General features: G+C 59.7%; 2 protein-coding genes and 1 long non-coding RNA gene across 6 annotated transcripts in view; 2 read left to right on the forward strand and 1 right to left on the reverse strand.

Moving 5' to 3' along the window:
• The window catches only part of NOP14 (NOP14 nucleolar protein), a 27,559-nt gene extending 21,759 nt beyond the window's left edge, over window positions 1–5,800 (forward strand). Inside the window, exons 14-18 of the mRNA XM_003890870.5 lie at window positions 1,557–1,716; window positions 2,163–2,310; window positions 4,249–4,367; window positions 4,551–4,706; window positions 4,958–5,800. Of these exons, the coding sequence (XP_003890919.2) occupies window positions 1,557–1,716; window positions 2,163–2,310; window positions 4,249–4,367; window positions 4,551–4,706; window positions 4,958–5,057 (683 nt within the window). The 3' untranslated portion in view covers window positions 5,058–5,800. The remainder of the gene's footprint in view (window positions 1–1,556; window positions 1,717–2,162; window positions 2,311–4,248; window positions 4,368–4,550; window positions 4,707–4,957) is intronic.
• On the reverse strand, window positions 8–7,854 carry LOC116274224. Of its 4 annotated transcripts, none has more exons than XR_004182868.1 (3): window positions 6,981–7,854; window positions 5,796–6,886; window positions 8–5,191 (listed from the first exon to the last, which is right to left on the reverse strand). It is a non-coding gene; the product is annotated as an uncharacterized LOC116274224 (long non-coding RNA). The 4 variants fall into 4 exon arrangements; XR_004182867.1 differs by having other exon boundaries at window positions 5,796–6,173; window positions 6,259–7,854; XR_004182866.1 differs by having other exon boundaries at window positions 5,796–5,974; window positions 6,081–7,854.
• A 1,127-nt stretch (window positions 7,855–8,981) lies between these two features.
• Window positions 8,982–13,554, forward strand: MFSD10 (major facilitator superfamily domain containing 10). The gene is made up of 13 exons (XM_003890876.4): window positions 8,982–9,128; window positions 9,864–10,059; window positions 10,148–10,244; window positions 10,587–10,690; window positions 11,038–11,196; window positions 11,284–11,445; window positions 11,823–11,931; window positions 12,040–12,151; window positions 12,462–12,570; window positions 12,658–12,748; window positions 12,849–12,896; window positions 12,972–13,061; window positions 13,169–13,554. The coding sequence occupies exons 1-13, from the start codon at window positions 9,010–9,012 to the stop codon at window positions 13,282–13,284; spliced, it is 1,512 nt and encodes a 503-aa protein (XP_003890925.3). The 5' UTR covers window positions 8,982–9,009; the 3' UTR covers window positions 13,285–13,554.
• The last annotated feature ends 176 nt before the right edge of the window (window positions 13,555–13,730 follow it).

Below are 13,730 nucleotides of genomic sequence, written 5' to 3' on the forward strand. Positions count from 1 at the left end.
ATGCCACGTGGGGAAAAGCAGCGCCACCGGTGACCTGTGCTGTCCAGCGTGGTCTCCATTGGCCAGAGTCTGAACTGAGACATGCCCCACGTGTGACACATGCCCAGGTGGCGAAGACAGTGCCAGAAATACTAAAATATCTTAATTTTTTGTATTATGTGTTAAAATCACAATATTTTGGTATTTGGGGTTAGATAAGATCTATTGTTAAAATCAATTTTACCTTTTTACTTTTTCTCACATGACAACAAGGCAGTGTGAAAGTTCTCGTGTGGCTCACACAGGCATCGCTGCTGTGTTGCTTCTGTAACGCTCTGAACTCGGGAGGGAGGGTGACAAGAGCAGCGCTGGGATGAGGAGCAGTCTGCCCACTGCCTGCCCTCCTGGGCCCTCACCCCAGCCCCTGTGCTCCTCCCCCTTCCCCCATGCCAACTCTGCTCCTGGATGCTTCCTCAGCACTTGCTGCTTCCCTTTGTGGGGGCGAAGAGCTGTGCAGCCTCTGTCCTGAACTCTTCCATGTCTGTGGATGCCTCTCCCAGCCTGAGCAGAGGTTGGACCTCAAGGCTAAGACCCCCGCCCTCTATTTCCAGTTCACTGTGCAGTGCCAAGCGCCTGCATGTCGAGGGGACTGACCTGAGGAGCAGGTGCTCTGGCGTCATTCACACTGCCAGCAGAGTCCCTTCCGAGAGGGATCTGGCCATTCCTCCGGTTCAGTGCTCCCATTCTGCCACCCCCTGGCTCCCGAGGCTCCTGTCTGTCAGGCTTGGTGCTGGGCGCCAGAGAGGCGCGGCCACCCACATGCTCCCTGCCTCAGGGAGAGCCACCTGCAGATTGCTGCGGTCCCGCGTGTGAAGGGCTGTGACGGAACAGGCTGGGCACGGGTGGAGTCAAGGAGGGGGCGTGCATCTCGGCTTTGGGGGAGTGTGGGACGGGGCTTGACCCACCACCTTCCCCTCTCTCTTGGCCTGGCACCTCCGCCCCACTGTGCCTGTCTCCATCCCTCCCCCTGCAGCCACGCCCTCAGCCTGGATTGCCCTTCTCTGTGGATTGACTCCTGCGTGTCCTACAGGCCTTTGCTGACATCTGCCCCCTCAGGCCTCTCCCGCCCTGCACCATCACCCCTGACTGACCCTGCTGTCTGCCCCCTGCCCCTCTGCTTTCCTTTCTCGTGTTCTGTCTGGTCCATTTGCTCCTCGGGGTGCTGTTCGCTGCCTGTCTCCCAACAGGGGCAGGGACTTCAGTCTGTTCCTGGATGTGGCCTGAGCTCCTCATCAGCCCCATGTGGTGCCTAGTAGGTCCCAGGACGTGTGTTGCAAGCAGGCCTCCCAGGCAGGATCAGGCACTTGGCTCTCACCGCACCCCCTGCCAGAGCTTTCCCCCCTTCCCTGAGGTGTCCCTGCCCACACTGAAACCCTCAGTGTCTGGCACAACCCAGAAACATAAAAATCAGTGTGTGTCTGTTAAGAGAGTGAACTTCCATAGGCTTGGTGCTGCAGAGCCTGCTGGGAGCCCAGTAACATTCAGGCCATCTCTGTCCTGTCGCACTTGGAATTCAGGTTCCACTCTGGTGCACCCTTTCAGAGCACTTGGGAAGAACTCGGAACTGCTTGTGGTGTCTGATAGAGAGGATGTGGCCACGTGGCAGCAGAGCAGCCTCTCCCTCCGCTGGGCGAGTGGACTGAGGGCCCCGACTTCAACAGAGGCCAATCACATCCGGTATGTGAGGGGACCCCACTTTGGGGCCTGTGCCCTACGCGTCCCCAGAGGCAGGAGGAGCCACTCATGCTTTCTGATGGGCTGTTAGCGAACTTGCTCCCCGGCTGTTTGGCTTGATGGAGGGTGAAAGCCTTTCTGAGGCATGGTGTCCCTTTTTTTTTCATTTTCAAAATACATTTGTTTGATTTCACAAATCATAATTTGGAGCCAAAAATGGAGCCACCCCATCCCAGCTGGCGCTGCGTTTCCCACAGCCTTCCCTCCTGCATTAGGCCTGACACTGAGCCTACCTTGCCCATGGGTGTATGGGCCCAACCCTGGCCAGCTAAGGTGACCACATTGAATTTTTCAGCCTAGTGGAAGTGGGGAAGTTCATTTTTGCCATGTTACTGGTTTTGTCAGTGACAAATAGAACAAGTTGGACTTCTTGCCTCCTGCCCTCACAGGCTGTCCTGCCTGGCTGTGGGCCTGGCCCTGCTGAAGCGCTGTGTGCTCATGTACGGGTCCCTGCCATCCTTCCACGCCATCATGGGGCCTCTCCGAGCCCTCCTCACAGATCACCTGGCGGACTGCAGCCACCCCCAAGAGCTCCAGGTGAGGCTTCCTGGCCACTCGGGTGCTTTACCTGGGCTCAGACATGTCCCTGAGCTGGGGCCGAGCTGGGGCCAAGCTGGTGGCATTTGGTCATTTGAGGCTGCAGCTCTAAGTCAACACCATCTGCAAAATCACAAACATGAAAGGAAAGTGAAATCCTAAAACTGGGCAGTGACAGTGAGCAGTGCTGGGCTGGAGTAAAGCAGATGCTGCATCTCAGGCGGTAGCTGGGAACTGTCGCCTTGTGTGCCACCTCCAAGAGGCCGCACAGAGGGTGCACCAACGCCCAGGGGTCAGCCCCTGCTAGTCCTGGACAGTCAGCTCTGAACCGCGCCCTGCAGTCCTGATGGGTTTTCCAAGGGTGGTCTTACCATCCTGCACAGGGTGACAGGAAGCCCCAATGGACAGTCTCAGGTGGACCCAAGAATGAGTCTTCGATGCCGGGCACATCCTGTCCTCTATGGGCTGCTCGAAATTCACTTACAGCCTATCCACCTCCCTCCCTTTCACCCTGACCCTGACAGGCTGTACCCTGCATCCACTTCCTGCTTGACATGGCTGTGGCTTGTGCCTTTCATCCTGCCCCAACCCCGCCCCTCCGCCCACACCAGCGCAGGATGCTGCTAGAGCCGAAGGCATCAATGCCATGTCCACAGCTGCCCCCACAGGGGTGCCCCGCACCACTAGCACAGCCCTGGCAGCCTTGCCTCGTGCCCTTCCCTCATGCGCTCCGGCCTCCTCGCAGGCCTGGCTCCGTCTCGGGAGTTGTTCTCTGTACCTGGAACTCCTCACAGCCGTGCTGCTCGCACCCATGCCCTTGGGAAGCCAGGCCTTCGCTGGCCCACACTGCGCCGTGCTCCCTGTGTCTTGTCTGCGGTGCGGACCCCCAGGCACGTTACACCGTCCTTGTCTCTGCCCCACTAGGATGAGAGTTCCATGAGGACAGCAACTCGGCCCGTCCCTGGCCAGGTCCCTGGAGCATAGAGCAGACAAGCCAGCCATCACAGACTCCCATCGCCTAGTCAAAGGCTGATGAGGAGGAGACATTAGCTCTGCCTCTTATCCTGTACCCACTTTCTGCTGATGTGGCCGTGGGTTGTGCCTTTCATTTAAAAAACTTTGGGTTGGCTGGCTGAGGGGCACAACAGGCCTTGTGGTCTTTGTAGACTGAGCCAGTCAGGCCCTTGAGTTTAGCCTCCATGGAGATGTGGCATTCAGGCACTCGAAGGTTACATCCAGATGGGCCCAGGAGTGGCTGTGTCTGTGGGTGCAGGCAGCCAGGGTTCCACGACACACCTGTGCAAGAGAAAGCGGGTAGGACCAACGTCAGTGAACGGGCTTTCAGGAGATTGCTCAGAAGCCACCAGCCAACTCTTCTGGAAGCCAAGGTCTTGGCGAAAGTGGGCCTTAACCATCTGTTGGTTCTGTTGGCTTGAAAATAAGGTCAAACTGCCAAGACTAGTAGAAACCCTGCCCCACCTGGCACCAAGCGTCAGTCTGCACACCTGGGTTCTAGCATGCACGCGGCCCCCCATGGCAGAAGGGGGTTCTCCTGTGAGCCTTCTCACAAAGCAGGTGGCTCATGGCCTTTCGTGCCAAGTTTGTCTGGGAAAGGGGTTCTGTGGACGTTTCTGGCCATGAGGAGCACAGACTATCATGACCTCCAGGTCCCCTCCTTTCAGAGTGCTCTCCGGGGCCAGCACACGGGCCCCTCCCTCTTCAGCAAGACAGTGGCTTTACTTTGTTTTGGCTGTGCCAAACCTTGAGCAGCCATAGCCTTGGCTTCCCCTCCACCAGTGGGCACACAGCAAGGGCACCGTCCTGCTGCGGGGAGCTCGCAGTACTGTCCTCAGCTGCCTGGACACCGCAGCACATGTGCGGGGAGCGCAGGTCGCAGCAGGCGAGTCATCGCAGCGTCGGGGATTGCGTGTTTTTCAGGAGCTGTGTCAGAGCACGCTGACCGAAATGGAAAGCCAGAAGCAGCTCTGCCGGCCGCTGACCTGTGAGAAGAGCAAGCCTGTCCCACTGAAGCTGTTCACGCCCCGGCTGGTCAAAGTGTGGGTGTTGGCAGCATCTCCCTAGGGGGCCGGGACTGGGGGCTCAGTGGGAGGTGACAGGGGGTGTCTGCGAGTTCTGCAGTTGAGCAGATGACTACGGAACGAAGCCACACTCCCGAGCAGGCTCTGGCCGAGAGGTGGGGACAGATTCTTGCTTCCTTAACAGTGGCTTTTTGATTGTAGCCTGGAGTTTGGAAGAAAACAAGGCAGTAGTAAGGAGGAACAGGAAAGGAAGAGGCTGATCCACAAACACAAGCGTGAATTTAAAGGGGCTGTTCGAGAAATCCGCAAGGACAATCAGTTCTTGGCGAGGATGCAACTCTCAGAAATAATGGAACGGTGAGGGGGACGTGTGTGTGCGACATGATTGTGATGTGACTCAGCTTTGGTGCTGTGTGGCCCTGGGCAGAGCACCGGGCACCTGGCCTCCCACAGCCTTGGCTCTGGCTAGGGGCTGGAGCCAGGCAGGTTCGCTTCCCCTCTGAGCTGAGCGTGGCCACAGTGGCTAATGTTCTGATGTGGGAGAGAGAGAGCAAGACGCTCTCCAAGAACTAATCCAAAAATGGGCATTTGCCTTTTGTTTCTTTCAGGGATGCAGAAAGAAAACGGAAAGTAAAGCAGCTTTTTAACAGCCTGGCTACACAAGAAGGCGAATGGAAGGCTCTGAAGAGGAAAAAGTTCAAAAAATAAATTACATTTTATAAATTAGGCAAGGAAATACTGGACATTACCTCACATCTGCAATTCCAACCCTCTGGGAGGCCAAGGCAGAAGGATTGCTTCAGCTCAGGAGTTCAAGACCAGCCAGGGGGAGGACCCTGTCTCTACAAAAAAAAATTTTTTAATTAGCCAAGTGTGGTGGCACGTACCTGTAGTTCCAGGTACTCGGGAGGCTGAAGCAGGACTGCTTGAGCTGAGTCCAAGGTTACAGTGAGTCGTGATCGAGCTACTGTACTCCAGCCTTGGCAACTGTGCAAGACCCTGTCGCTTAAAAAAAAAAAATAGATTTTTTTTTTTTTTTTTTTTGAGACAGGAATTTTGCTCTTGTTGCCCAGGCTGGAGTGCAGTGGCGCAACCTCCACCTTCTAGGTTCCAGCGATTCTCCGGCTTCAGCCTCCCCAGTAGCTGGGATTACAGGCATGTGCCACCACGCCCAGCTAATTTTGTATTTTTAGTAGAGATGGGGTTTCTCCATGTTGGTCAGGCTGGTCTCAAACTCCCAACCTCAAGTGATCCACCCACCTTGGCCCCCCAAAATCCTGTGATTACAGGTGTGAGCCACAGCACCCAGCCAAAAAAGTAATTTTTGTTAAAGTAGTAATGCTGTAATGTTGGTGTGATTCCAACCTCCAACCACCCCCCTACCCCCCACAGTTTTGTTCCTGTTAAAACACCTCCTGATGAAATAAAATGAATTCTGAAATGCACCTCTGGGATCGGGAATGGTCTGCGTGGTGTCAGCTGCGACTGGTTCACTGCATCTGGACAAGCCTCAGTTCGTGCTGCCAGGGTTGGCACTGGGGATTCTGGCCAGTGTAATTTCTGTCAACCACGGACATTTGCCTTCATGTGTAGAATTTACACTGTTGTTATGCAAATTATATTTTCTATTATAAATGAAACAAGTTTGCAAATAGCTTAGAAATCAGAGAAGGGAAACGTCACCCACAGTCCCCCTGCTGGAACAGCCACGGTTGGCCTTGCCCTGCTTACGTCCTTCAGTGGATGCTTCTGGGCGCTGGGGCCTTCCATTCAGGACACTGCACTGTGGGAGCTGGGAGAAGACTGGGTTGCATCTGTGCCAACCTGCGATACAGTTTCAGGTGAGAATCAGAAGATGCACATGTTATAGATGAGACAGCTTTTTAAAGTGCTTTTACCCTGCACTAACCAAGAAGGAAGTCGGCCCTCAGCTTTACTGGACCCAGGAGGGGCTGTGAGCTGTAAGGAGTAATGATCCCCCTTGAACTTGACAAGCTGGCCAGGGAGCCACATCCCGAATGCCACGGCCACTTCCTCACGGTGCATGGTTTGTTGGACCTGCGACCTTGCAGAGGGAGGGGCTGAAGTAGGAGTTTCCCTGTACCAATACGGTATGCTGTCTTACAGGCGGAGGCATTCCCCAATGGACTGTGGAGCTTGTGTCCTTAGCCAGCATCCCAGGAAAGCCGCCCAGGGTCAAGTTCACGCCACATGAGATCACACGGACCAGGCTGCCCTAGTATGTGCATGAAGCATCGCTGAGGTCACACATCTAGCCACAGTGACCATGGTGAGATTTAACCAGACCAGGACGGGGGAAGTGAGGAAGGTGACAAGGACCCAGTTCCAGCTTCTAACGAGGTGTGGGATCTTTAGGCAAGGAAGAAGGTGCTGCGGAGAATGAGTCTGGCTTTGTTCTTGTTGGGAGGTGTTGAGGCCACGGCTGGAGCACAGCATGAGCCATCCTCAGTGTGAGAGGCAGTTACTGCTGTGGTTGGGCTGCCTGGTAGGCCTGGAGCTAATGAGCCAGTCTCCCCCTGCAAAGTGGAAGACAGACAGCGATGGTGGCAGCGGGACTGAAGCCAGCAGCTTGAAGATGAGGCTCAGTCCTGATAGGGGCATGTATCTTACCCAGCCTCCCCAGAGGGCTCCGAGACATGTGGCAGGTGCAAGGATCCACAAATCTAGAAGGGTCTGGGCTTGTCACATCCACCAACGAGGCTGGCTGGCTTGTCACCGTGTAGGCCCAGGATGCTGTTATCAACGGCTGCAGAATTTCACTCACCGACAAATTTTCTCTGCCACACGGCTACTGCCACTTTAATTCACCAAGCCAAGCCCTTGCACTCAGGACCCTGGCCCAACTGTCCAAGCAAAGAGGAAAAGAAAACAGGACAGAAAAAAATGCGGGACCAGACCAGGCACCTTGCTCTCCGTTGAGGCCTTGCTATCCAACCCAGGACAGAAGGTGCCGGCAGCAAGCTCATACACCCTAGCTGTGTCATGTCATCGAAGAGGGCGCGTGATCCAGCTGGAAGGGTGGATAAAGATGTTAACTGTCCAATGGGTTCACCTTCCCTGTTACCTAGACAGCCAATTTATCAAGAAAGGGCATTTGCAATAGAGAAGAAGTAATTCACACAGAGCTAGCTGTGCAGGAGACCGGAGTTTTATTACTCAGTCTCCCTGAGCATTTGGGGATTGGAGTTTTTAAAGATAAGTTGGTGGGTGGGGGCAGCCAGTGAGTCAGGAGTACTGATTGGTCCGGTCAGAGATGAAATCACAGGGAGTCGAAGCTGTTCTCTGGCACTGAGTCAGTTCCTGGGTGCCACAAGATCAGATAAGCCGGGGTGGTGCCAGCTGATCCATCAAGTACTGATCTGAGGCTTTACAATAGTGATGTTACCGCCAGGAGCAGTTTGGGGAGGGTCAGAATCCTGTAGCCTCCAGCTGCATGACTCCTCAACCATAGTTTCTAATCTTGTGGCTAATCTTTTAGTCCCATAAAAGCAGTCTAGTCCCCAGGAAAGGTTTCTTTTGGGAAAGGGCTATTATTTTTGTTTTAAACTAAGTTCTTCCCCAAGTTCAGCCTACGCCCAGGAATAAACAAGGAGAGCATGGAGGTTAGAAGATGGAGCTGGTTCTCTCTCACTGTTACAAGTTTGCAATGGCAGTTTCATAGGAATGCCTGTCCTCTGAGGAAAAAGCGAGTAACAGGTTGTCTTTTTGACTGCAGGTGGAAAAACGCATCTATTAGGCAGAGGTGGGGCTTTGTTCTTACCCACAATTGGAAGCTCTGTGTGGAGCAAAGGCAGCGTGTGTGCCACCTGATTCCTTTCCCCATGTGTATCTGGTTGGGGTCGGCCACAAGAGATCCGCACCTATTTTAGAAGGTGGGAGGGGAGGTGGGAGCTGGCTGTAGGCCCGGCGGTGGCGCGGTTCCTTGAGTGTGCTGGCTCCGGGGCACGGCACGGGCAGCAGCCAGGCCCAAAGCTTCTCCTGTCTAAAGCTCCTCCTGCCCAGGGGACCGTTTCCTCCAGCGCTGGGTCAGGTGCTTCTGCGCCCGGCAAGAGCGCCAGCTCCTCCCTGACCCAGGGAACGGGGTCGCAGGCCCAGGCGGCCAAAAAGGTGCCAACCGGGTCCTGTGGCTTTCAGTTGTCTCTGCCCACCCAATTCACACCATCTTTCCCCCTCAGCCGCCTGTCCTGGAACTTCAGGCTCTGCACCAAACGCAGCAAAAGTAGCTGCACAGAGACAGCGGGGTCGGCTCACGCGGCCCGAGTAGAATGGCTGTGCTGCTGCCCCAGGCCCGCGACCACCGCTGTGTGTGTGGCAGGAGTCAGCCCCCCGGCGTGGGGTCCCGAAGCCCGCGGTCCTTCCACGGGGAGGGCCAGGCCCGCACGGCGCAGAGGCTGGGGGACGGGCTGCGCGACGCTCGCCTGAGGCCCCGCACACGTGTACACCTCAGGCCTATGGGTCCGCTCCGCGGGGCAGGCGTCGTCGGCCCAGGGAGGCCAGGCCGGGAGTCTTGGCCTCCGGGTTACGCGGGGGCACAGCTCCTCCGCTCCGGTCAGGGTGCTGCTAACCCACGGCCGAGCAGTGAGCCGCAGGACAGGCGAGAACCCAGCCACGCCCACCGGCCGGAAGACAGCGCACCGCCATGTTCGTCACTTCCGGGGCTTGGCGTGACCGGGCGTGGCCGTCCCGCCCCTGGCGGCGAGCCTGGCGCCGTGTTCCGCGTCCGTGCGACCGTCTGTCCCGAGCGCGCAGCCGCGGCAGGTGCGGGGCGGGACCGGGGGCGCGCGGGGTGGGGGGCGTAGGGGGCGCGCGGCGTGGGGGGGCGTAAGAAGCGCGCGGGGTGGGGGGCGTAGGGGGCGCGCAGGGTGGGAGCGGGACAGGAGACGGGGCGTGGGGGAGGAGGCGGGACCGGGGGCACGCGGGGTGGCGCGGGTGGGAGGCGCGCAGGGTGGGGGAGTGGGGGGCGCGCGGGGTGTGGGGCTGGACCAGGGGCTCGCGGGGTGGGGGCGGGACCGGGGCGCACGCGGGATGGCGGGGTGGGAGGCGCGCGGGGTTGAGGGCGCTCCCGCGTCCAGTGTGCAGGCCATGGCCCCCGCCAGGGAGGCCGAGTCCGGACCAGGGGCCGGGATCTCGGCGCGCGTGTTGGGGTTGGGGTCCGGGTCCCCCGCGGCTTCAAGTTTCCTCTCTCACTCTGTTACGAGGGCGTGGGAGGCGCGGCCGTGGGGCGGGGTGGGGCCGGGCTCGCGATGTGCTCACCCCGGTTCCTGGGGACCGTTGCCTTTGTGGCTACGATTTCTTGTGCAACCCCCGAAGCCTGCGTTTTCTGATGCCTGGGTCGGGGCGGGGGCATCGCGCAGGCCAGAATGGCCCCTGCGTCTGTAGGCCGGAGCCTCTGCCATCAGCCCCCTTTAGGGTGCTCGCCAGCTGTCGGGTGTGGGGGCATGGCAGGCCCTGGAGGACCCAGTTTCCCCGCTTACCCGACCCGCCACACCCCAGCCAGGCCAGGTCAGAGCAGCCCACCATGGGACGGGGAGGGGGTGGAGGCTGCACCCCGCGCCCACCCATCCACCAGCAGCCACCAGAGCGCCGCGTGGTCACCGTTGTCTTCCTTGGCCTCCTGCTGGACCTCCTGGCCTTCACGCTGCTGCTGCCCCTGCTTCCCGGGCTGTTGGAGAGCCACGACCGTGCCCACGTGAGTCCTTGCCCTGCGGCCACAGTGCCCCCCGCCCCCCAGGCCCATTGGACCTCCCCAGCCCTTATCGTGCCTCCTCATCCCCTAGGACCCCCTTTATGGCTCCTGGCAGGGTGGGGTGAACTGGTTTGCCACCGCCATCGGGATGCCAGTGGAGAAGAGATATAACAGTGTCCTGTTTGGAGGTATGGCTGGCTCTGTGCCCCTGGCGGGCTCTCTACGGTCCTGTCTTTGGTGGACATGGTCCAGCCCAGGCCCCTCCCCAATTATTAGTCCTTCCCTTCCCACTCTCTGGGCTGGCATCTGTCTGGTGCCCTTGCCCACACGTCCTGGCTCCTGGGCATGATCCCTTGCCTCTGCGTGTCAGGTTCATCCCCTTTCTCATCTCTCCACTGGGGCCTCCTCGGCTCAAGGGCCATGGCCTGTGAGTGTAGGGCCCAGCATGACTGGACCCTCAGGACGGGGCTGGACATTGGCCTTGAGGGCCCTGAGACCACATCCCCATGATGGTGACATCTGTCTCTCAGGTCTCATTGGCTCAGCCTTCTCTGTCCTGCAGTTTCTGTGTGCGCCACTCACTGGGGCCACCTCTGACTGCTTGGGGAGGCGCCCGGTGATGCTGCTGTGCCTGGTATGTCCCTGGGGCTGGGTGCCCATGGGGAAGCCTCCTCCTACCCAGCCAGTAGCCCCATGGGGTTAGGTGGAGAGAGGGAGGTGGCTGTGGGCCACTCATGGCCACTTGTTGGCCCTCATCGCATCCTGGAGGGGGTTCTCTGGGGGACCAGTGGCTCCTGTTGCAAAGCCAGGCTTTCGAGGAGGTGCTCCTGGCCCCTAGGAAGGCATTGAGAACACAGTGGCCCTCAGATGCTTCGAAATAGGGCAGGGTTGAGGGGTGTTGCCTGGGTTACCAAGTCCTACTCTGAGCCACTCCTGGCCTTAAGTGACCGCCCCTGCCCCTTGGCCCCTGCCCCTGGGCAGATGGGTGTGGCCACCTCATATGCAGTCTGGGCCACCTCTCGGAGCTTTGCGGCCTTCCTGGCCTCCAGGCTGATTGGGGGCATCAGCAAAGGGAACGTCAGCCTCTCCACGGCCATCGTTGCTGACCTGGGCTCGCCTCTGGCCCGCAGCCAAGGCATGGTAAGTGCACAGGCTGGGCCTTTGGGGTCCGGGTGTGGACTTCTGGGCCTGGGTCTCCCTGTGCAGCTCAGGTGGCCTTTTCTCTAGGCGGTCATTGGGGTGGCCTTCTCACTGGGCTTCACCCTGGGCCCTATGCTTGGAGCCTCCCTGCCCCTGGAAATGGCACCCTGGTTTGCCCTGCTCTTCGCAGCCTCCGACCTGCTGTTCATCTTCTGCTTCCTGCCAGAGACGCTGCCCCTGGAGAAACGGGTAGGGCTGCGGTCCGGGACTCTTGGTTCCGTAGCGCTGTAAAATGCCCCTGTGTGCCAGCCCCAGGTGCCAGGGAGGCTGGGCCGCCCTCTTGGTGTTGGGGCTCTTGAGGCCACAGTCCGCAGGTTGCCAGGCCAGCAGCTGCTCCTGCAGGCTCTCCAATCCCATCCCCACAGGCGCCATCTGTCCCCCCCGGGATTCTGTGATCTCCGGTCCCGTCCCCACAGGCGCCGTCTGTCTCCCTGGGGTTCCATGATCTCCAATCCTGTCCCCACAGGTGCCATCTGTCCCCCTGGGGCTCCGTGATCTCCAATCCTGTCCCCACAGGCGCCGTCTATCTCCCTGGGATTCCGTGATCTCCAATCCTGTCCCCACAGGCGCCGTCTGTCTCCCTGGGGCTCCATGATGCGGCCGATCTGCTCAGCCCCCTGGCCCTGCTGCGCTTCTCAGCCGTCGCTCGTGGCCAGGACCCACCCGCTGGAGACAGTAAGGACTCAACCCACCCGAGTGTGGAGCCTGCTCTCCCTTGCGCGTCCCCAGGCGGAGCCCTTCCCCGCTGTGGTCACCTTCTCAGCGCCCTCCACCTCTCCCCAGGGCTCAGCAGCCTGCGCCGCCTGGGCCTCGTTTACTTCCTCTACCTCTTCCTGTTCTCGGGCCTGGAGTACACGCTGAGCTTCCTCACACACCAGCGCTTCCAGTTCAGCAGGTGGATCCTCATCTGGGGAGAGCCTGCTGTCTTCCTGAACGCCCCTGTCAGGGATGACCCCTCCCAAGCCCCATCCCCAGGAAGCCTTGGCAGCCACTCTCGCCCTGGCCCTGCCCCGGGGTGACCCTGCCCCGGGGGACCCTGCCCCGGTGACCCTGCCCCGGGTGACCCTGCCCCGGGTGACCCTGCCCCGGTGGCCCTGCCCCGGGTGACCCTGCCCCGGTGACCCTGCCCCGGGGGACCCTGCCCCGGTGACCCTGCCCCGGGTGACCCTGCCCCGGTGACCCTGCCCTAACGCGCCTGCTCCCAGCCTACAGCAGGGGAAGATGTTTTTCCTCATCGGCCTCACTATGGCCGCCATCCAGGGTGCCTATGCCCGGCGGATCCACCCCGGCGGGGAAGTTGCTGCCGTGAAGCGGGTAGGGGGCTCCCTCCGAAGCGGGTGGCAGGCAGTCCCGAGCCCTGTGGGGCACGGGCTGTGCTGAGGCTGCCGTGCCCACCTGCAGGCCCTCCTACTGCTGGTGCCTGCCTTCCTCCTCATCGGCTGGAGCCATTCTCTGCCCATGCTGGGCCTGGGGCTGCTGCTGTACTCCTTTGGTGAGTGGCCCTGCCTTGGCAGGGGATCCGATGGGCAGCAGGGGCTGGGTGATGCGCCCTCCCCTGGGCTGATGGGAGCCTCCTCAATGTCCCCCACCAGCCGCCGCCGTTGTGGTGCCCTGCCTGTCCTCCGTGGTCGCTGGCTATGGTAAGACCCTTCCCTCAGCCAAAGCCACCTAAGCCGGAGAAGGGCAGTGGCCCCTGACTACGCCTCTCCCCACAGGCTCACCAGGGCAGAAGGGCACGGTCATGGGTACACTGCGCAGCCTAGGCGCTCTGGCCAGGGCCGCGGGGCCCCTGGTGGCTGCTTCAGGTGAGGGCGCGGGATAGTGCTGGGACAGGCTGGGGGCCGGGCACCTGCTCTCACCTCCCCAGTGCCAGCCCCCTCGGAGCCTGGGTGACGCTGCCGTCTCTCCGCAGTGTACTGGCTGGCCGGGGCCCAGGCCTGCTTCACTACGTGGTCCGGGCTCTTTTTGCTCCCCTTCCTCCTCCTGCAGAAGCTGAATTATTCGGCACAGACGCTCAAGGCTGAGTAGCTGAGCCACTGTGCCCAGGCTGTGGGCACCAGGCAGAGTGGGAGCCTGGGTCAGAGCCCTGCCCACTGCCTGACCCCCCTCCTTCCCAGTCCAGGGAGACCCTGTGGGTGGGAGCCGGCCCCCCAGCAGGAAGCCCAGGCAGCTCCTCCAGACTCATTCCTGTTAATGACTCCAGGCGGCAGCACTCCGAGGCTGTCAGGGTTTCTGTTTGTTTTCTAAACTATGCACCAGGTTTCTGATGATGAAATAAAGCACCTGTTTTATACCAAATGCCTTTCTCCATACGTAGCCGGGCCTCTACCCACACCAGGAGAGGCAGCTAGAGCTGAATGAACGGTTCCACTGACCAGAAGGGTCTAAGGCTCTTCGAGACCCTCAGTTTCCCCCTCTGCAGTGGCAGCCTGGGGACTCAGGCCCCTCCAAGGCTGGGGTCAGCCCTGGCCAGG

Source organism: Papio anubis, chromosome 3 (assembly GCF_008728515.1).
Source record: "Papio anubis isolate 15944 chromosome 3, Panubis1.0, whole genome shotgun sequence".
Lineage (NCBI taxonomy): Eukaryota > Metazoa > Chordata > Mammalia > Primates > Cercopithecidae > Papio > Papio anubis.

Bases quoted from the DNA above. Each gene is read 5' to 3' on its own strand.
- MFSD10 (XM_003890876.4), top strand. From the start codon at position 9,010: ATGTTCGTCACTTCCGGGGCTTGGCGTGACCGGGCGTGGCCGTCCCGC. The intron at 11,197-11,283 runs GTAAGTGCACAG...CCTTTTCTCTAG, and splicing joins TGGCCCGCAGCCAAGGCATG to GCGGTCATTGGGGTGGCCTT. The intron at 12,897-12,971 runs GTAAGACCCTTC...CTCTCCCCACAG, and splicing joins CTCCGTGGTCGCTGGCTATG to GCTCACCAGGGCAGAAGGGC.